This window comes from Onthophagus taurus, chromosome 3, assembly GCF_036711975.1.
Source record: "Onthophagus taurus isolate NC chromosome 3, IU_Otau_3.0, whole genome shotgun sequence".
NCBI classification, from domain to species: domain Eukaryota; kingdom Metazoa; phylum Arthropoda; class Insecta; order Coleoptera; family Scarabaeidae; genus Onthophagus; species Onthophagus taurus.
Window position 1 is genome coordinate 16111417 of NC_091968.1, and position 22928 is coordinate 16134344.

Genomic DNA, 22928 nt, shown 5'->3' on the forward strand with positions numbered 1-22928 from the left:
AAACACGCAAATTTTTCTTGCACTAATAACTTTCCTATTTGACAGGGAGAAAACTCTACAACTATATTCAGCTTATGGGAAATTTCCTGCTCTTTCCAACGATGTGTGATACACCGTGATCACATGTTTGCACAATCCTTTTTTCTGACTATGAACTACCTAAACCACGAATTTTTGCAGCGGCTAAACCACGCTTGGGTCAATAACTCTCTTTTATGAAGGGGAGAAAACTCTAGAACTATATTCATCTTATGGGAAATTTTCTGCTCTTTCCAACGGTGTGCGACGCACCGCTTCGCTTACACATTTGCATAGGCGCTTTTTAAATTGATAAACTAAACAACTTAAAATGCAAAGGTTGGTAACCTTTCAGGTGTGTTTCTTTTACAGACGCCGGCAGATATTGCCGGACGAAAACTCTAAATAAAACAGGCCAAGGTTAGCTCTTTTCGAATATGTAATAGTAAACCATTTGTTGAATTTCCTTCTGATAACGGCTGCACAAAGCCTTAAAGTGGGGCAATTTTGAGGTGATTTAAATGTAGCGTATCGTTTCTTATTTTTTTTCTGCTCTTATTATTAATATATCGGCGGTTTCCAACCGTGTGCTTAGTTTTCCGCTAGCGTTATAAATAACAAAGATATCCGTCCGAAAAGTACATAGATGGAAATACAAAAGTAAAGTTTGTTGCCAACTGTAGGTTCTTTTTCAGGAGCGTTTTTTTACAGACGCCGACAGATATTGACGGACGAAAACTCGGAATAAGATAGACCAAGGTCAGCTCTTTCCGAATATGTAAACCATTTGTTGAATTTCCATCTGGAAATAGCTGCACAAGGCCGTGAAGTTTGGTAATTCTGAGGTAAATTGAATGCAGCGCGACGTTTCTTATTTTTCTTGCTCTTATTATCAACATATCGGCGGACGAAAACTCGGTTAATGATAGAGAAAAGACCAAGCTTTCCAACCGTGTGCTTAGTTTTTCGCTATCTTTCTAGATAATGAAGATATGGGCCCTAGAAGTAGGTGGAAATATAAAGGAAAAAGTTTGTTGCTATCGTCTCGCCGGTAAAAATATCAGGACCTTGCCACAACCATGCCCCGTAAAAATCGTTTAAAAGACGCAATAAGCACATTGAGAAACCAAAAAAAAACGGCAGCTAATAACGGACTTCACAACTACAAAAAAAAACACCAGAGACCGTTAATAACTAGGGATGCAAACGATACATCGATTTTTCGAAAACTTCGATGTTTTAATAGCGATATTGAAGTCCATAAAACATCGATACATCGTTCATTATGAACGATATTTTATCTTCGATGTTTGATAAAATAAACGACCATTATTTCCATGGTTGTATAAAAGAGCAATGAAATATTTGGCACTGTTAGCAACTTCAGTGTCTAACAAACGATTATTCACAGAAGTTGGGGCAACAATTAATCAGGAAAGGAATCGCTTATTAGGCACCAGGTTGTCAAAGTTAAGGTTTTTGAATTCTATACTTAAAAATAAATTTAAATAACATTATCTATGTGTTTTATCATATTATAATAATAATAATAATATTTATTGATAGGTAATAAACGAAATACATAAGTACATAGCAATATATGAAGAAAATACAACTCCAATCAAAAAGAGTCATGTCAGAGCGACCAAAGAAAATCCGAGGTCGTCCTGCTTTTCAATGACCCATCGAAAAAAAAAAAAATACAACAAATAATAATAATAATAATCAAAACAATATAATTATATGATTCAAGTCATAATAATATTTAAATAAATTTTAAATGAATTTTAAATGCGCAAAGTAAGACAGTAATCGTATACACAAAAGAAAAAACAAATTTTTAAAAATATTTCCATTGGTCACTCACCCACAAAAAAACTCCTTAACCATGCCCTTAAAGGAAAGTAGACCAAGATTCTTAATTGAATCAGGTAACCGATTGTACATGTTAGGCACACAATAAGAGAAACTACGTTTAAACATTTCTAGACGGTGAAGAGGAATCGTCAAGGTATGCCTATGCCTAACATTAATGTGGTGAACATCCGTACGAAATTTAATTTTATTGTACAAATAAGGAGGTCTTTTATGCAAGATAATTTTATGGTAGAGACACAGGCAGTGAAGAGTTCTACGTCGTGACATATTTAGCCATCCAGCCCACACTAGTGCGTGTGATATGCGGTCTCTTCTACAGATACCGTAAATGAATTGTTTTTGAATCTTATCCGAGTGTACACTATCAAGACATGAATGGTAAACAACGTCACCATAATTAAATATAGACAAAACAAGAGCATCGCAAAGCTGTAGTTTCAATTTTTGGTTTAAGATGTACCTATTATTATAAAGCAACCTTAAAGTAGCATAGGCTTTCCGTAAAAGAGACTGAACATGTTCACAGAAACGGAGACGTTCATCAATAATAATACCCAAGCTTTTAGCATTGTCCCCGAACACTAGCTCATTATCGCCAATCACCAAATGAAGATTGGATTTTACAAACTCTACAGAGGATTTGTCTCCAAAAACCATGGCCGATGACTTGGAAGCGTTTATATGAAGACAGAGTTTAGCGGCAAACTGCACAATCTTATCTAAATCATGATTTATATTTCTTTCCGCTGTCTCATAATTGTATGGATTAAAGGAATAAAGAAGCCGTGTATCATCAGCATATATATATGGTGTACAATAATCAATAGCATCCGCAAAACCAATGGTGGAAAGTAAGTATAAAAGAGGCCCCAAAATAGACCCCTGTGGGACACCAGAAACAATATCCCCAGCCCCAGATATTTGACCATTAAGTACCACTGACTGTTTTCGATTAGATAAATAACTTTGGATAAATTGGATAGATTCTTCAGATAAACCAATGTAGTGCAGCACGGCCAATAAAGTTTCATGATGAATTCGGTCAAATGCCTTAGAAAAATCCAAAAGAATTAAGATTGTAACTTGTTTATTATCAATAGCTTTTAAAATTTCATCCGTCACCGCCAACAGCGTAGTAGAACTACTAAAACCCGCGCGAAAACCAGACTGACAATCTGGCAAGATATCAAACAAATCGAGATGATGTCGGAGTCTTTCCGCTATGACTCTTTCACACACTTTGGAGAGTAGGGGTAAGATACTAATAGGGCGTAAATGACTCAACTCCCGGGGATTAGAAGTTTTAGGGATTGGGGTGACCAAGGCACATTTCCAGACATCAGGGAATACGGAATGCTCGATTGAGTAGTTAACAACGTGACACAAGAAAAGTAAAATAGTGGGACAACACAAAACAATCATTTTAGCAGTTATGCCATCAATACCCGTTGAGTTAGATTTTATTCCCCTTAAGATGCTTAAAATCTCAGATTTAGTTGTAAGAGAGAAATAAAGTTTATTTGTGACTTGTGGAAGCGTGTTATTCCAATAAAACTCAATCAACTCTATATCCCCAGCAGAGTCAGTCTGAGAACTAATAAAGAAATTATTAATCGAATTAGCATCGAATCCGGTACCTGCAAGTATCTGAGTCTTATTTTTTACAACCCCAAGTTTCCTGAAGCTTTTCCAGAGGTCACGGGATGACCGTTCCTGAAACAAATGTTCCAAGAATGCTCGCTTTTCCCTTCGTATGGCAGCATTAATATAATTACGCAACTGTTTATAGTATTGGAAATGAGTTGGGCACCTGCTCAGGCGGAATCTACCGTAAGCCTGATTACGAAGTTTCATAAGAACTTTAATGGTATCGGTAACCCAGAGTTTTTGCGAATAGAAGTAGTGCGCAAAGGCGCATGATGGTCAAATAGATAAAGCAATGTTTCGTTTAAAAAATTTACCTTGTCGTTGATGTCATTAAATTGCAGTGTCACACCAAGATATTGCACATAAATCAGAAGAAAATAATTTGTTATCAAAATGGCTAAAATCACGAAATGTGAACTTCTGAGGAACTTTATGAGCCGCATTCGGAAAAACAACATTAACGAACACAAGATTGTGGTCCGCAATGTTAAAAATGTTAATAAATGGACCGCGTTATACATCACTTGACTAAGCGACATTTTATCGTTTTTAGAGATTTTCATGCTGTCTGGTAAGTAAAGGTGTAACATCTTAGAAAAAATACAGAATACCGAGAGACCTAAAATACTATTTGTTTTAAAGGATAAAACTAAGCGCCAATCACGTTATACGATTTCAAGTCCGATTTGCATCATACGTCTAAGAACCGACTTACCATTAGATACGACACTTAGATACACCAAGAAATTCTACAATAGAAAAAATAGATGAACCTACAATTTAGAGTCAGTGTCGTTTTCTAGATGTTAGTATAAAATTGAAAGTTTGTCTTTTATTTTATATAATATATGCTATAATATAGCATAAGATATCATTGTTGCACATTTTTATTGCACTAAAACTAGAACTAACACTAGACCGAATATTTCTAGTTCTAGGACTAGTGTTAGTTCTAGTTTTACACTAGCACTATCACTAGAACTAACACATCTAGAACTAGAATCATTCGGGTTTAACCGTCTTGAGAGACGTGGGACTAAATCCGAATGTTTCTAGTTCACGGTCTAGTGTTAGTTCTAGTGGCAGTGGTAGGTAGCGCTAGTTAGCACAAGATATTACTATGTTGTATATTTTTATTGAACTAAAACTAGAAACATTCGGGTTTAGTCGTGAAATAAACTTTCAGTTGTCAATGTCAACTTTAATTTTATTATTACCTTTAAAGTGAGTCCAAACTTGACAAATTTATCTCAAAAAATCAAAAAATTCGAGCTTTTAATTTTGACATAATTGTCAACTTTATAAAAAATCTTTCCAAACTCGACATATTTAACTTTAATATTAATGGAAATGTAATCACTTCCGGTTTGAAACGTCAACGTCAATTTTGACATATTTGTCATCTTCATTAAAAAACCTTTAAAATGAGTCCAAAGATGACGCACTTATCTCAAAAAACAAAAAAGTTAGAATAAAAAACATTAAACCCTAAGTTAGCAACAATGAAGATAGCAATTTAATTTTTAAATATTAATACCAACCTTATTTTTTTTTGTTTTTGTGATAAATATTAAGACATTTTAGGAGCAACACGAATATTCATTTTGTTACAATACTTGACATTTGTTGAGAATGACAACGACATAAGTCAAACATTGTTACGCAAATATTATGTTAATTATTACTCACAACAATTTTCAGTGATATTTCTACAATTATTGACAGATGCCTAACAACGGTGTTAATACTTTTCTTTCATTAAGGATTGTACCCTATTCGTCTAGTTCGGAAGACGAAGAGGAAACGACAAAAATGGAACATTCTAATAAAACTAAAAGTAGGAAAAGAATTCGAAATCCTTCCCTACACAAACAAAACATTGCGAAGCAAGCACGAAATTTTGGGCAACGATACGTTACAAAGATGGGTAAAATTATTGAGAAAAAAACATTTCAAGATGCTCTCTGTTCCTGCAAAAGGAACTGTAATGACAAAATCACGCCAGTAGAGCGAAAGTTGTTGTTTGAAGCTTTTTGGAAAATGGGAAATTTCAAAAGACAAAATACATTTTTATGTGGTTTAGTAAGTAAAAATTCAGTGAAGCAAAAAAGGCCAAGAAAGGAAGGAGCCATTATGAGGAGTGCTTCATTTCAATATAATTTAAAACCAAACAATAATTTATCAGTTGTGGTTTGCAAGAAATATTTTCTTGGCACGTTTAACGTGTCTGAGGGAAGAGTTTCCCGAGCTTTAAGAAAAACACTCGATGGTCAGACTCCAGGAGATGACCTAAGAGGCTTAAAAGGCTGTCCTAAACGGAAAACATCAGAAGACGATGAAACTTACGTTATGCAGCATATCCAGTCATTTCCTTCATACGAGAGTCATTACACAAGGAAACACAACCCAAACAAAAAATATTTATGCCAATCATTGAGCCTGCGAAAAATGTATGCGATGTACGCCGAAAAATGCTATGAAAACCAGAGGCAGCCAGTCAAGGAACATTTTTATCGGTATATCTTCAATACGAAATTCAACTTACACTTCTATAGCCCGAAAAAGGATACATGTAAAAGGTGTGATATTTACAAAATTAAAATATCTAACCCAGATTTGAATCAAGAAGATAAGACGGTACTCGATAGAAATCATGAATTTCATCTGAAGAAAGCTGAGTTAGCTAGAAGTTGTATGAAAGATGACGCTGAAATTGTTAAAATCAATCGCTGAATGTTATGTGTTTGGCATTAATGAGATTTATTCAAAGTGATGAAACTAACATCGAGGTAGGCTTGTTGGATATTTCTGAATAATTGGGTAACAAGGAAAAGAAGAGTTAAAATATCAAGAGTAAGAGGATAACAGCCTAATTAACAAAAAATATGTCTTTTGAAAATATATTTACTGACGTTGCTCCTGAAGATGATTAAATGTATTGATCGAAACCGGTAAAGCTAAAATTAAAAGAAACCATCTATAAATACACACGTTTTATTGCATTTACATTTAATTTTTATAACTATTTTTTCTTTTAGAGATGTAAGTTTAAATAATTTAGCAATTTCCGATACTTTCTGTTCAATCAAGCCAAACTCCAAATGTCCACTGGGAATAAAAGTTTAACTCTTTTCTTTTTTAATTAAATTTAAGAAAAGAGATTTTTTGTTTATAACCTAACTCAAAGAAATCGATTCGAAGAAGTGGCTCAATTAAATTAAAACAAACTTACGAACTAATGGAAAACGATGATTTTGGAGTTAATTGTGTTATCTCAGCGAGAAGAAGGCCCCACGATTTAAACATAATATTGCTTCAAACGAATCGCCAACAAGCTGAAATAAGAAGGTGAAATAAAATGAAATTATTAATTAATTTTAAATTTAACTCTTTTTATTTAAAAGAAATAAAATGCACAACTGTTACGGAATGTTCTATTTATTTTATATGTGTATATTATACCTAGAGAATTGAGATCTTCACAGTTTTTACTAAACAAAAAACAAGAGAAAAATATAATCACCTAAATTTATAAAAATGACACTACACAAAAAAATAAACGTAATCTAAACAAATCTAACCAAATAAAAAAACTAAGAACTAATTGGTTTCCCCGAGCAAATGGTCCGTAATGCTTCTCTCTAAGCTTGGTTCTTGCGATTCTCGAATTAACGTATCAGTCATGTATGTTATTTTAAGCACGCGCGAAAAGTATCGTTTTTCAAGCGGCAGGTTTACTGTCCAAGCAATCACCCGGACACCTTTTTCGCGCCATTCGTGAACAACGCGACTGAAAAAAATTATTAAACCTAAATGTTAGTATCACCACCACCAACATTAAACTTTGTTATTTAATAACAAAAATGTCAGTAAATATTTAATTTAGTAATTTAGACATTAGTAAAAAAAAATGTTAATCAAAAAAACTTACCCAGAAATAGCGTCTTTGTGTAACAACACAAATGAGAGCCCTAAAATGTAATGAGTTACAGTCATAAATAAAGTTTCGTGTAACCAATCGAGTAAGCAATAGATTATATGCATATGAAAACTGCTATGCATTCGCTCCCCCAAACCTTGAGTGTAACTATAACTGGCAGAAGTAAACGAATGCGGCCTCCAAGCAAGCGAGCATACAATTTTGGGGTTTCGTTTTCTAATCTATTTTTTTTTTCAAAAACAAAAAGAATGTTATTGTGTTAATAGCTATTTACATTAAAGTCTGAAAGGTTTTCTATTGCAGACAAGGAATATAATTTAAAGTAAGAGTTTTAAGTTCCAAGTCTTGTAAGAAAATTTTCCAGACATGGAAGGAAATTATTAAATTTCTTTAATATAACTTAATCGATCAAAAAGATGATTTTAATTACCATGTATATGATGTTTGGAAAAAACGATGTTGTAATGGCTTTTTCATACAGAATTGGACATCTCTCATATGCTGATAATATTACATCAACTATCTAAAAAGGAAGGGGACGTATGGTATGTAAAAAGTTAAAATAATATAAAAAGGTAACATCAGTGTGAATTAAAAATCTCTATTTTATGTATCGAAGTATGCATCGGTTGTGATGCTAGACAGTTTCTAATTTATAAGTTCATCTTTTATGTTCCTTACAGCTTGGCAAATTTATCTTGGCCGGTGAAGGTTAAATCCGCCGGCGCCGTAGCAAACAATGGACGGTACTACGGAGCTCATTTCGAAGTGCATATCATATACAGTGCCCAACAAAAGTATTCGTGTATGTATTTCATATGGGATATTAGAATCATGGCTTAATTACTAGAAGTACATCTTTACCAGGTAAATCCCATGCCGTTTGTAGCCGAAGCGCCATAATATCATGACCAGATTCAGGTTAATATAATAAAGTGGATTCAGAAAAGGAATCTCTATTCAATAGCGTGAAGAAAAACATACCGAGCAATTTGAAAATCAAAAATTGATAATCGCTTGAAATTGAAGATGGCGTTGGAAAAAATTTATTTGTAGCATGAATCATAGTATTCACCAAAGCTTTTCATTTGATACCTCGCTCATGAAAATTGGAATGTAAATGACAGAGTTACAGCTTGCGGCATTCTTGTGTGACAATCTGTATATACAGGTGTCTTTTCTCTGCTAAAATTACATTCAAAATGGATGTATTGTATATCAATGGATTCTGAAAAAGAATATCTATCCAATGACGTGAAGAAAAATATATAGAGCAATTTGAAAAACAAAAGTTAATAATCGTTTCAAATTGAAGATAGCGTTGGAAAAAGTTTATTTGTAGCATGAGTCATAGTATTCATCAAACCATTTCATTTGATACCTCGCTCATGAAAATCGGAATGTAAATGACAAAGTTACAGCTTGGGGCGTTTTTTATCTGACACCCTGTATAAGGAACTTTACAAAAATACCATAGAACACATACAGAAACAACAGATGCAACAGGAAGATATCTGGTTTTGGATCATGGAGAGTTCCAACAAAAATTTTTGTTATATACAGCAGTAGTTGGTAAAGCGAATCAAAGCACTATTGCAAGGCTTTTCGATGATTGTATTAAGATTTTGGGTGAGACTTTTAACAGAGACATGATTGTAATCTTTATATGAGATGCTGCTCCCTACATGGGAAAAGCAACTTAGGCCATACAAACGTTTTATCTAAAAGTGTCACACTTAACTCGTCTTGTACTCGGACTTCATCGAGTTTGTGAACAAATTCGAGGCATGTACACTAATGTCGACCAGCTTATGTTAAAAAAAAGTATTTTTAAATGCGCTGTCAAGAGTAGCAATTTTTAATTAAATAGCACCTTGGTTCACTCTTCCTCCACAACTGGTAATTACTCGATATACCAATCTACTATGCCACTAATTTCGAAAAAATTGGGAATGTGTTTGACGAATTAGACGAAGAAGACGCTGCGTCAATGAAAATTTCAAAGGACCTACTGAATGACAATACAATAAAATCAAACTTGATTTTTATTCCATCAAATTATGGCTTCCTAGCGCATCAATAAAAACATTAGAGACATCTGGGCCTCCGCTTTGTACACAGGTTGGTGTAGTGACATAAGCTCAGGACTTAAGTAATGGCATAAATAGTGAAGCTGCTAACTTAGTAAAGAATAAAATGGTTGTGATTATTTAAAAAAATCATGGTTTCTCTATTTTGAAAGAAATTTGTACACGTTTGATTAGATGATCCACAGAAATAAACAATAAATACACTGTTAGGGAAGCACTAGTATTTAAATTTGCACCTATAACTTCAGTAAAAGCCGAGGTCGCTTGCGGCTGAGGCACCACAATATGATGACCAGCTTCAGGTTAATATAATTTTAATCACCGAGCCTCGGCCACAAGCGACTTCAGGTTAATTATTCAAAAGATCTATAACTGTACAGGTGTTCTTACAGAATTTGATGTCATCATAGGCTATCTCAGAATCTAAAAGATAGAAAAAAAGTAGCTGACATATATCGTTATTTCGCTTTTCGAGAAAGTGCTAACGCAAAAAACTCTAAATCGCTATAGTCTTTTGTTTTTGCACTATTGGCAAAAAAGTCTAAATTTTACGACAATGACAAACACGCATATATCGTATATTTTCAAAATATCTCGCTATACATCTCGCAAAATTTCCATCTTCAAGATTTAATATCAAGCTTCATTTTTTAAATGCCACGGTTGGTCGTGGTTTAGATGAATTTGCTGTATTTTTTGTGATAATAAATATACATGTGATTCAAACAACCGCTGACAGACTTCTAGAGTAGATAATACATGAAAAATTAAGATGAATAGTCTTAATATAGATCGGGTCGCAAATACCTCCTCAACGAGATATAGCGGGTGAAAGTTTCTTTAAAATTAAATATTATCTGCAATAAAAAGCCCTTTTTTTAAAATATTGTCTACGCCATTGCTAATTTTGTCAAACGAGCAGTATTTTCGTGTAAAATGATCAATTATCTATCAATTGATCTCTTACAAAACTTTGGTCAAAGCAATAGTTTTTAAGAAAAACAGGTTGGTAGAAAATTTGTTAATCCAATCAAAAACTGTTGCTTTAATCAAAGTTTTGTAAGAGACTAATTGATAGATAATTTATCACTTTACACGAAAATACTGTCCGTTTGGCAAAATTAGCAGTGGCGTTGAAAATATTTTTAAAAAAGGGCTTGTTATTGCAGATGTTTAATTTTAAAGAAACTTTGACCCGCTATATCTCGTTAAGGAGGCATTTGCGACCCCATGTACAGTGAGTAACTTTAATATTCGGTTTTTTATTACAAACTCTTTTATCTGAAATTTTCACAGAAAAAGTAAGAAAAAATTCCTTTCTTCTTGCAACTAGTATTTCGATATATGTATTTTAATTCAAAATATGCGCATTTGTTGTTTAAATATATTTTATTAAACCTACAATTAACAAAAAAACACAAAATAATCAAAAATTTACGCAACATTAATATTCGGTTTTTCTGCCCACTTACAAAATAATTATAAAAAATAGTTCAAATTTAAAGAAATTAATATTTCGTACTGAACCCATTGTTTTTAATAACATCATTTAGACGTTTTGGCATATTGCCAGTTATTTTTTGGGTATAGTCTTGTCCAATTTTTGCCCATTCTTCCTGTAACCTTTTCTTCAGTTCTATATGGGAAGAAGCCGGCTTCTGCCGAACACGCCGCTCCAATTCATCCCACAAATTCTCTATGGGATTAAGGTCAGGTGATTGCGGAGGAGTGGCGATCACTTTCGGGCAGTTATAAAGCAACCATTCCCTTACAATATGTGCTTTATGCTTGGGGTCATTATCTTGGTACAGCTTAAAACTCTGTAGAATGCCCATTTTTTCAGCTGACTTCTTCAAATTTTCTTTTAAAATATTTAGATATATTTCTTTGTTCATGATGGTGTCTATAAACACCAGATTTCCCGTCCCCTTGGACGAAATACACCCCCAAACCATCACATGGCCACCTCCGTGTTTTATTGTAGGTTTCAAATGTTTTGGTTTCAACTCCTCATTGGGTTTCCGCCAAACCATAACTTTTCCGTCGCTACCAAATAAGTTGAATTTGCTTTCATCTAAAAAAATGACATCATTCCACCAAGTTTCATGTTTTTTTATGTGCTCTTTAGCAAAATTCAATCGGGCTTTTCTTGTACGCTCGTTAATGAACGGTTTTTTCCTAGCTACTCGTCCGTTATAACCCTCTGATTGTATTACACGCCGAATGGTTTGGGGGTGTACGTTCTTACCGTATGTAGAAAATACATCAGCAGCCAGTTTTGGCGCACTTAAACGCGGTTCACACTTAATTTTACGCACAATATACTTTTCTTCTCGTGCAGACAACTTTTTTGGTCGCCCTTTTTGCTTGAGGTATTCTATCCTGCCTTCCTCTCTGTATCGCCGTACTATATCCCCAACTGTACTCACTTTCATGTTTAAAATTTCCGCTATTTTTTTATATGTTTTCCGTGTTACATAATGTTTAATGACAAGTTTTTTAATTTCAATTGACGAATTTTTGCTTTTACGCCCCATCGCTTCGTTTTATACGTTTTAATCAAGTGAAATGACAATTGCATGCCGGGTAACGTCATAGGTAACGTAACCTACTGCGATTTAGAAAAAATAGCGTTATTCTTTGGCCAACTCAACTGCTAACAAGTGTTTCCATTTTTCACAGTAAAGAAAACCGAATATTAATGTTGCGCGAATTTTCACTGTTTTATGTATATTGTTTGTTGTAGGTTTATTGAAATAAGATTGAAACAACAAATGTACATATTTTAAATTAAAATAGATATATGTATCAAAGAACAAGATACAAACAAAATTTTTTTTTTATTTTCTTCTGAAAATTTCAGACAGAAGAGTTTGTAATAAAAAAACCGAATATTAAAGTTACTCACTGTATATTAAGACTTTTCATCTTAATTTTTGATGTATTACCTGCCCTAGAAGGTTTTTTGAATCATCCTGTATATGGTTTATTGGGTACATTTCTGACGGTTATTGAATAATTATAGAAAATTGCTTTTAATAATTTTTAAACCGATTGTATTTGTATTTTAACGTTGCTATGGTGATACTATGATTTAAATTTATATACAGGGTCGCTGGTATGTGTAGAAACGGTCGGTTATCTCTTAAAGTAACATAGCTAGCGAAAAATGTTAAGATACAAAAGTTTTTGTGTTTTTTAAAATCTATTACAATAAAGATAAATTAAGTAGTAGGTCAGCCAAAAAGTTATGACGAATCAAGGTTAGGTTTTCTTTAGTGGAACATCCTGTGCCATCAAATAAGTTTAGGTTTATGATATACTACATGAATTTTGTTTAGAATTTCGAGATGAACTGAAATATGGAATAATATACAGGTGTTCCATTAAATAAAACGTAACTTTGTTTCGTCATAACTTTTTGACTGTCCCTGTATACTTAATTTGTCTTTATTGTAATAGATTAAAAAAACACTAAAAATAAGCACTTAAATTACCACTTAAATCTTTTGTATCTTAACATTTTTCGCTAGCTATCTCACTTTAGGAGATAACCGACCGTTTCCATATATATCAGCGACCCTTATATAAATTCAACGATTTACTATCGCACTCCTTCTGCGCAACTGATCGGAGAAAATAGATTTGCCAAGCTGTACTTTGCATGTGGACGCGCAATGTAGATAAAGTCTTGAAGATTTTGAAAAGAAGTTCGTTCTGGCAGAAAAGTTACAGCACGTAGAAGAGTGTCTATATGAGTCTTATAAACTTGATTCGTCGTAGATAAAAACGTTGCAAGCTAGAACAACTCGTAATGCCTCCATTAAATTGTTAAAATAGTAATCGATAATGTTTGTTAATGTATGTCGCAACTTTTTGAATTATCTCGATCCATGCCTTTGTAACATGGATCGAACTTGGAAAAATGTGTTCTTTCATACTATCAAACAAAAAATAGGCACTGCAATTTAAAAAAATTGTGCCTGTTGTACCTGCGACTACACACCACAGGAAAAAAGTTAAAGCATATGAAAAGACAACAAATGTGTATAGTTTTGGACCTCTACAAGACTTTTTGTCAGAAGAAACTCCTTTTCAATAGTGATTACCCATTTTAAGTAATCCAGATTTTTTCCACACTGTATAACAAGTGATGATTTCAATGTGTAAAGAGTTTAATATACTCTAGAGTCCGACCATGCACGCATTTTTCTTATAAATCACTTTTGCGCATGAAAGAACTTTACTCAATACTAGGATAAAGTTTATGCTACTATAGCAAGATGACCTTTATCCTATCAAAATTTTCACTCATGTTACCCTTTAATATTCGAAATTTCATACTCTTCTAAATCAAATACTAACGTGGGGATTATTATCTTTTATATCAATAAACATCTTTTGATTATTTTCTAATAAACACTCAATAGTTTCATCTAGCGTTGGAATTTTTGTGTTTGGAAAATCCTCCCTAAAAAGTATATTAAAATTTTTTATTGTATACGAGCTATTTAGTTTTTAACTAAATCTATTGATGTAGCAAAATAAAGTTCTAAGTATTGAAATTTATACAACAAAATGTTCAAATGAAGCATTCTTAAAATTGAGTAGATTCATTAAATCTGTTAAAACTTTTCGTGAACAATTAATATTACTAAGATTAGGTACATAGTCTATGCAATGTCGAGGCGACAAAATGTCCACAGATTAACTGCAAAGGTTTAAACTGTGTACATAAAGTAAGGAATCAATTCGATAAAAATTCGGAGGATATTCTTCCAGAAAATAGGCTTGGACATCTACTTTATTTTTATTAACGCGTATTTTTTGAGATAAAATCTTGTATCATATGATATATAATACAAGTTTCCTTCCAGACGACTGACGCACAAAAAGAAGATGTGGACGAAATATATTCCCTACTGAAACAACTATTACACACTCTCCCTAATAGAGAAATTACGCTGATAATTGGTGATTTCAACGTCAAAATAGGAAACGACCCCAACACTCAAGGAGCAATTTGCAAGTTTGGTTTGGGTGACAGAAATGCTAGGGGAGAACACCTACTGCAATTCTGCATAGAAAACAACTTCTTCATCGCAAATACAGGCTTTCACCACCATCCAAGGAGACTTTACACATGGACATCCCCAGGTGGTCGATATAAAAATCAAATCGACTATATCTTAGTTAAATCGAGAGGGAAAACGACTACCCGGCAAAGACTATAGCAATAGCGATCATCAGTTTCTCGAGACACAACTACGCACCAAATTTTGATTTACCATTTACATTTGGTATCTCAAAAACTCTGAAAGCGTCAAGGCAAAATGAAGAAATCGCCAAAATTAACTCGTGAAGTGCCGCCGCACTTGGAATTAATTTAATAGAGATAAATGTAAACCAGTAGTGTCGCCTGCGCTTTGCAGAGTGCTGCAAACCGATTGCAGAGAATTTAACATGCCTACTTATTTATGCTTTATAGAAGCGACAAAGGCCATCTCTACGAGAATAACCCAGCATACGTAAGAGTTAAGACCGGACTAACTGCCCCATTCCACGTGGAAAAGGGTTTCTGGAAAGGGTACATACAAACTGCAACGGAGAGATTATCAGGAGAAGCGTGCTAGCGAAGGAAGGCATGACAACGAAAATAAGACTGGTAAGGAACCTGGTTTTCTTTCTTACGGATCAGAGTGCTAGTCGTTAGAAACAACGGACAAAAAGAAAATCGATGCCCTGGACACAGAGAACTAACGAGTCAATCACCAACCTCTAAACGTGTGCATAAAGGGAGCGGGGTGAAGAGGGAACAGAAAGATAATGGGAAACACATTAGGACAGATTGGTCGAGTGAAGAGATAGAACATTATAGGGGAAAGTTGGCAAGCTATGGTCAGAGAGTGGAGGGGGCCGACGGGTTGAATGAACTGATTGAGGTGGTTGAGGTGGGAGGCGACGTTGAAGAAAGAAAGTGGGCGGCGAGGGGTTAGACTGGGAAGGAACGAATGGTGGGATAGGGAATGCAGAGAAGTGAAGAGAAAAGCTAGAAGGAGATTAAGACAATGGCAGAGAGGGGAGGTAGGGATAGATAGATATATAACGACCAAGAGAAAATACAAAGAAGATTGCAAGAAAAAGAAGAAGGAGGTGAAGGAGAAGGAGGCTGAGAAGATTAGGAAGTTGAAAGAGAAAAATGAGGTATGGAGATACTTAAAGCGGATGAGGAAGGGAAGAGAGGAAGTCAGCAGAGATATACAAATGACGGAATGGAGAACCTACTTCATGGGATTGTTGGGAGGGGTGGAAGAGAGAAATATGGGAGAGGGAGAACGAGGGGTTTCCGGACAGGTGGAGGATGGGGATAATATGCCCACTATATAAAAAAAGGAGTAAAAGGGTGGTGAGCAATTATAGAGAGATCACCCTGTTGGACACTAAATTTAAAATATATACAAAGGTACTACTGGGGAGATTGGAAGAGGAAATGGAGAGGGGGGAGTTGTTGCCGGATGAGCAGGCGGGATTCGGGTAGAGATTCACCTGGCATATAGGGAGTTGAACAAAAAGGGAGGAAAGTTGTGTGCATTGTTCACAGACCTGAAGGTGGCATTTCATAAGGTGGATAGAGGGAAGATGTGGGAGGAAATGAGGAGGAGTGGTATCACAGAACAGCTGATAGAGACACTGAAGGAGACGTACAGAGAGACTATGGCCAAGATTAAAGCGGGAGAAGAGTTAAGCGAGATATTCTGGACGACGAAGGGATTGAGACAAGGGTGCACACTTAGTCCCACACTATTTGCGATGTATACGGCGGACTTGGAAGAGAGACTTGTAAGGGGCCAAATGGCACGCGTTGGCGTATGTGGACGATTTAGTGGTCGTGGCTAGAGAGACGGTGGAGATGATGAGGTCTCTGGAGAGACATTGTAAGGCGAAGGGGTTGGAGGTAAATATCGAGAAGCCAAAGATCATTAAGAGCGAACAGGATGATGGGACAAGTTTGGGAATGGGGGGAAAGAACTTTTGGGAGGGATGTGGAAAAAAGATAAGTTATGTTTGAGGGTTTAGTAAGCACAATGATGTACGGCGCAGAAGTATGGGGATGGAGAGAACAAGGATTGCTGGAGGATGTACAAACAAGGTATTGGAGATGGGTACTAGGGTTGGCAAGGGAAAAGAGCAGTGAAGTACGAGGAAATGATAGAAGGAAGATCGCATTGTAAGATCCTGGGAGTGCTGGAGGGAAATTAAAGAAAGGAGGCTGAAATATGAGCAGAGAGATAGGGAAGGATATTATAGGAGAGTGGGATATTCACTAACTGGGATCGACAACAGAAGAGTGGAGAGAGATGAAATGTGGAGAGAACTGAGAGATCACAGATACGGGAAGGGAGATATAATGAAAGGTATGGGGAGATAGTGATAGAGAAACTGCCAAAGTATCTGTTGATGAAGGGAAGAGATTGGTGGCCAGATTCCACTGTGGCAATGAAGAGAAACGGAACAGGTATTGAGCGGAATATGTGGAGAGGTGGTGTAGCCTGTGTGGAGAGGATTGGGAGACGCTTGAACACATACTGAGAGGGTATAGTGAGCAAAGGAGGACGCGATGGACAGGATGCAGATTTTGGGAGAGGGAGGGGGGGGGGTGTGTGAACGCAAAAGATGGATGAGGGAGGTGATTGAGGCGAGGAGCCGAGGTTGTGGAGATGGGGGAGGAGGGTAGAGGGTTTGGGTGTATACATATACAGGGTGATTTATTAGCTCACAATCAAACTTTGACATATGATAGCTAATCCAATTACCAAAAAAAAAATGTTAATGAACATATGTCCTATTTCAATTTACGAAATTATAACACATTGAAGTTTTCTGCAGCGAATTTATTAATAGTCAGTAAAATCAAACATTCAACAAAAACAAAGTTATCATTGTAATATGTCAGTTTGCTGTAATGTACGCTTATAGCACTGAAGAGTATGCTGATATAATTTTCCTGTATGGTTTTTGCAATGGAAATGCTCGACAATCAGTACGACAATATCAAGAAAGAGTTCCACAGCGTCATTTGCAATATTATTCAGTTTTTAGCGATTCTTTCAGAAGACTTCGAAAAACAGGTAATTCTGCTCCAGCAAAAGCTATTCGACCGCATGTAGTTAATGTAGAGGACGAAGAAGCTGTAATTAATGCTCTCATTGATAATCCTTCCATCAACGTTCCAAAATAGCACATACATGTAAGTCAAAATTTTGCATGGCGCGTATTGAACCGCGAAGTCCTTCATCCGTATCGTAAACAAAATGTTTAAGCTCTACAGCCAGGAGATAATCAGCAACGGCATTTTGTGAATGGTTATTGCAGCAATATGCCCAAAATAATGACTTCATTTCAAATGTTCTCTGGATAGATGAATCATATTTTACACGAGATAGTATAAATAGGCTAATAAATGGCTGCTACTGAAATAAGAAATCACCCAGACATTTTAATTCGGCTGAAGAACTCTTTAATTCGTCGTTGTGAAGCATGTATTCTAGCAGGAGGAGGCTATTTTGAACAATATTTGTAATATTTACGTGTTTTAAAAAAAATGTAGCAGTTAATTATGATATAAAAATTAAAACTTTAAAGTGTTATAATTTCGTAAATAATTGAAATGGGACATATGTTCATTAACATTTTTTTTGGTAATTGGATTAGCTATCATATGTCAAAGTTTCAGGGTGAGCTAATAAATCACTCTGTATTACTGGAGAAACATTGTAAATGGTAAATTGTAAAATTATAAACAATGAAACGCTTATTATTATTATTATTAACTAACGAGTCAATACTACAAAAACTGAAACCAAAAAAAGATTGCGAGTCGTGATGGCTGAAAACATTGCAACATTTTTTGGACATGTGGTGCAATGAAGCAGTCTCGTAAGACTTACCTTAGAGAGTATAGTAGCTGGTAAAAGGTAGCCTGGAAGATCCCCTACATGACCTTATCACAAACAGTATGGGACAAAGTCTGGCGCCCACATTCAAGATGGCTGAGAATAGGGATGAATGGAGAAATGAATTCATGAAAGCACGATTTTCGAATACGAAATTCCGACTGAGAATATATTTGAAAACGCATTAGCCTCCCCCTCGCTTATTGTGATAAATATCAGAAATGTCGCAAAGCAAAACAATGCGGTATTATCGAAGCTATCAAATAATATTATCAAAGTTATAGCTCATCATCTAACTTTTTCAGATAGTGAAAATTTTATGTTTCTTTATGCCAGTTAACACATTAAGGACCACAGAGAAATCTGTAAGACGTATATACAGGTGCCTCCGAAATGCGTGTACAACGGAAGACCCCAGATTCCTTTACTCAAAATAGGTCGATTTAAGTTAAGTTATCTATATCCAAAGTTGCTTCGTTTCGCCGCTAGAGGACTTCAAAGTTAGCAAAAAAAATTCTTTTATTTTTTATAACTCGAAAACGTGTAAATCAATTGAAACCATTTTTCAGAAGTGAGTTCCTAGGTTCAATTAACGTCTTTCTATGGTTTTTGATACAATTTTAGAAACACAGGAATGATGGAAATGTTATGTGTTCACCGGATATTACACCATATTTTTTTTTTCTGGCCAGGCGACAATTACATTATTATAATTTCTGAATAGCCTATTTAGTTCTAAACCGTTTTTGTCTCTTATAAGATTTTGATTACATAAGTGGTTAAGCCAGAAAAAAGGTATTTTTAAATATCCGCAAGCCTTGTTTACGTCATTGCAGTTACAAAAGTTACCTTATCGTAGTTACCGTTTTTCAAAATACATAAATTTACTCGTCGTAAAAAGTTAAATTGCACTCTGTCCATTGTTTCGCGATTATTTAATGTATTACATGCTAACAAAATTTTTCTTAGACTTTTGACTTCAATGCCCCTCAAAGAAAATAATCACATGGTGTAAGGTCTGGTGATCTTGCTGGCCATTTTATTGGGGCATCAGCTCCCCTTCCAATCCATCGACCAAGATATTGCTGGTTTAAATATTACCGAACCGCCATCGTAAAATGTGGCGGAGCACCATCGTGCATGAATCACATATCGCGACGAAGTAATAAAGGTACATTTTCTAACAAATCCGGTAACAACTGTCTTAATAAATTTAAATAAACTTCGCGATTTACCCGATTTGGTATTATTACCGGTCCAATGATGTTATCGCCAATAATTCCAGCCCAAACATTGACTTTGAATTGATGCTGATGATGGACTGCTGTGGTCATACGCGGATTTTCTTCAGCATAAACATGATCGTTACGCATGTTATTGATACCAGATCTGGTAAACGTTGCCTCATTTGTGAATAAAATCCTCCTACTAAAATGTGGGTCGTGGACTCTTTCGTTTTGGATGAGTTGGAAGAAAGTCAAACGCATTTCGTGATCCACAGGTAAAAGCTCTTGCACTTTTTGAAGGTGGCATGGGTGTAGTAATTCTTTTATTACCCTATGGACAACATCTTTAGAGACTGCTAGTTGATTTCCTAAGCGCCTCGTACTAATTTTAGGGTCTTCTGCTACTCTTTCAAGAACCCTTTCTTCTAACTCTATAGTTCGCCTTGTACGTTGACATCCATGGTCTGTGTATTTCGGTTTCAAGCTACCTGTTTCCCTGAGACGTCTTACGATATTTCCAAACGTTTCGTGATTTGGCACTCGACGATTAAGAAACTTTTCACGACTCAAGACTCGAACGCTTTTGCGACCATTAAATTGATATTGGCCATAAACTAAAATCATATCTACTTGCTCATCATATGTGTAAGTATCCATTATAAAAATAACGTTAAACACGATTTATTGATATTAACTGACAGTTAAATGCAAAGCATACTAGAGTTATGTTTTATCATTGCAATAACACATGTATTATCCTTTTGTTTCTTAGAATTGATTAAAAGTTTCTCTTTGTCGTACTGAATCAACTAAATACGACTACGTTTTTTCCTAACACTGTATACTTTGAGGATCATTGAATGCCCACGCTTTTAATCAATTAATGATATTGTATTAACGTTAAACATAAATTGCAATTAGTTGAAATCAGTGCCAACTACGATGAGGTAACTTTTGTAACTGCAAGGGCGTAAACAAGGCTTGCAGATATTTAAAAATACCTTTTTTCTGGCTTAACCACTTATGTAATCAAAATCTTATAAGAGACAAAAACGGTCGCCTGGCCAGAAAAAAAAATGGGGTAATCCGGTGAACACATGACTTTTCCATCATTCCTATGTTTCTAAAATTGTATCAAAAACCATAAAAAGACGTTAATTGCACCTAGGAACTCACTTCTGAAAAATGGTTTCAATTGATTTACACGTTCTCGAGTTATAAAAAATAAAAGATTTTTTGTTGCTAATTTTGAAGTCCTCTAGCGGCGAAACGAAGCAACTTTGGATATAGTTAACTTAACTTAAATCGACCTATTTTGAGTCAAGGAATTTGTGGTCTTCCGTTGTACACGCATTTCGGAGACAGCCTATATAAGACCGCATGTTTTTGACCCACACGTGTTGCGCACGAGAAAACTCGTGAGATAGTACGCGAAAGACGAGAAATCTCGTGAGCGGTCCTAGATGTGCTAAGACAGATTGCAAGACGGACTACTGATGAGTTCATCAGTCACCAACATCTTAATACGACTTTAAAATATTCAGCCAAAAATATAGTTATTTAACACAGATGTAAAATTTTATTCTGGACGACATTTTTATGATTTACAATGGAAATAATGCGAAACTCTCAGCCCTTAAAAACTTGTGCAATCTAAAATTCACCACTGAAATGGAAAATAATTTTAAGATCAATTACCTTGACCTAGAAATCAAAAGAAACATTACATACAACCATTTATCCCTAAACATTTATAGAAAAAAAACACAACAGACATCACTATAACTAAAAGATCATTAAACTGCTGTTGATATAAACTCATCTACTTCAAATACCTCATTAACAGATTCATCACCTTGCCCCTTAGGTTTTACAACTTTACCAATGAACTTAACAAAATCCTAAAAATAGATTTTAATGGTATGTGTACTTAATGTCCACTAAGATGAATTGATATTTAGATAAACTGAATATGAACTGTTTCATGCATCAATATAATTGTTAGTATCATTAAGAAAATTATTTGTACATAACAAATGTAACATTTGTACCAATTGATTTAAATTACAATCTAGATGAAACATCCACACTTTATTGATTGTAGGGACATCTGTATTCTAGAGAAAAATGGTTATCTTGGACTGTCGACTAAAAGAAATGGCTTGATATATATGTATTTACTTAATAACATCAAGTTTTATTAATATGCAATAATAAGAACCTTATTTGCCACACCCTATAATTTAAAACTTACTTGTACGGGTGATGAACACTAATATCTAACATTTCCAACTCTTTGTACGTTTTATCTCTCACTAATTCATGAATGCCAGTCATTCTTTCTAAGGAATCATCATGAAAAACAATGGGCACATAATCAGCAGTTAAAGTCACGTCAAATTCGATAAAATCAACCCCTTTGGTGTGGCACTAAAAATAAAAATATCAAATTAAATTTACTAAAACATAACCTAAAAGAAAATTGACAGTAAATTGAATCTAACCTGTCTAAACGCTTCCAAACTATTTTCTGGTGCATCCAATCCGGCTCCACGATGAGCAATGGTAGTAATAACATCATCGTGTTCGGTAATAAAAGGGTCGGGGCCAATAATTTTTTCAACGGCACTATTTGGAGGTCTTGGTACTCGTATGACATACAAAAGACACGTTATTACCGCAATAGAGACCACTCCTAAAGTCAAAATGTGTGTAAAACCTCCTGTTATTAGATAACCAATGGTGTATAGGGTTAGGGTTGTTTTTAAACAGATTGTTGCAACTCCCAAGTCCATGTCCATGATGTTTATTTTTTCGACTGCCATTTAATAACCTAAAAACGTCTATTGCGCGTGCTCATAAAAAAGCGTTTTAAAACGCGGTAATATTAAAATTATTGTTAAGACTACGAGAATTTTGATGGGTTTTGGTTTTTTTTGCTTTTTACCTGTTAAGAAAAGTCTGGTGTATTTCCATGGTGTTTTTGGTGTTAATTTAAAGAGGTTATAGTTGGGTGTTTTAGTAACTACTAAGGCTTTCACATTTTTCTTATTGTTATTGAAATTGCAATGTTTTTTAATCGGAATTAGATAGAAAAATAATTGTTTCTTAAAAAGTTTTGACATTTTTTTATACAACTTTCAATTATTATAAAATTTTTATTTTTAGCATACAG

The 22928-nt window shown here is 34.8% G+C and overlaps 1 protein-coding gene across 5 annotated transcripts; it reads right to left on the reverse strand.

Moving 5' to 3' along the window:
- Positions 1-6914: 6914 nt before the first annotated feature.
- LOC111416267 (glycerophosphodiester phosphodiesterase 1) lies at positions 6915-22710 on the reverse strand. Of its 5 annotated transcripts, none has more exons than XM_071194853.1 (6): positions 22258-22710; positions 22008-22183; positions 13939-14044; positions 7914-8006; positions 7475-7704; positions 6915-7034 (listed from the first exon to the last, which is right to left on the reverse strand). In XM_071194853.1, the coding sequence occupies exons 1-6, from the start codon at positions 22576-22578 to the stop codon at positions 6941-6943; spliced, it is 1020 nt and encodes a 339-aa protein (XP_071050954.1). In that variant the 5' UTR covers positions 22579-22710; the 3' UTR covers positions 6915-6940. The 5 variants fall into 5 exon arrangements, with proteins under 5 accessions (XP_071050954.1, XP_071050955.1, XP_022904003.1 ...); XM_071194854.1 differs by having other exon boundaries at positions 6964-7034; positions 7475-7514; positions 22258-22706; XM_023048235.2 differs by having other exon boundaries at positions 6964-7333; positions 22258-22706.
- Between the last annotated feature and the right edge of the window lie 218 nt (positions 22711-22928).

Bases quoted from the DNA above. Each gene is read 5' to 3' on its own strand.
- LOC111416267 (XM_023048235.2), bottom strand. From the start codon at position 22,578: ATGGCAGTCGAAAAAATAAACATCATGGACATGGACTTGGGAGTTGCA. The intron at 22,184-22,257 runs GTTAGATTCAAT...TTTTATTTTTAG, and splicing joins GTTTGGAAGCGTTTAGACAG to TGCCACACCAAAGGGGTTGA. The intron at 7,334-7,474 runs GTAAGTTTTTTT...AATTTTTTTCAG, and splicing joins CACAAAGACGCTATTTCTGG to TCGCGTTGTTCACGAATGGC.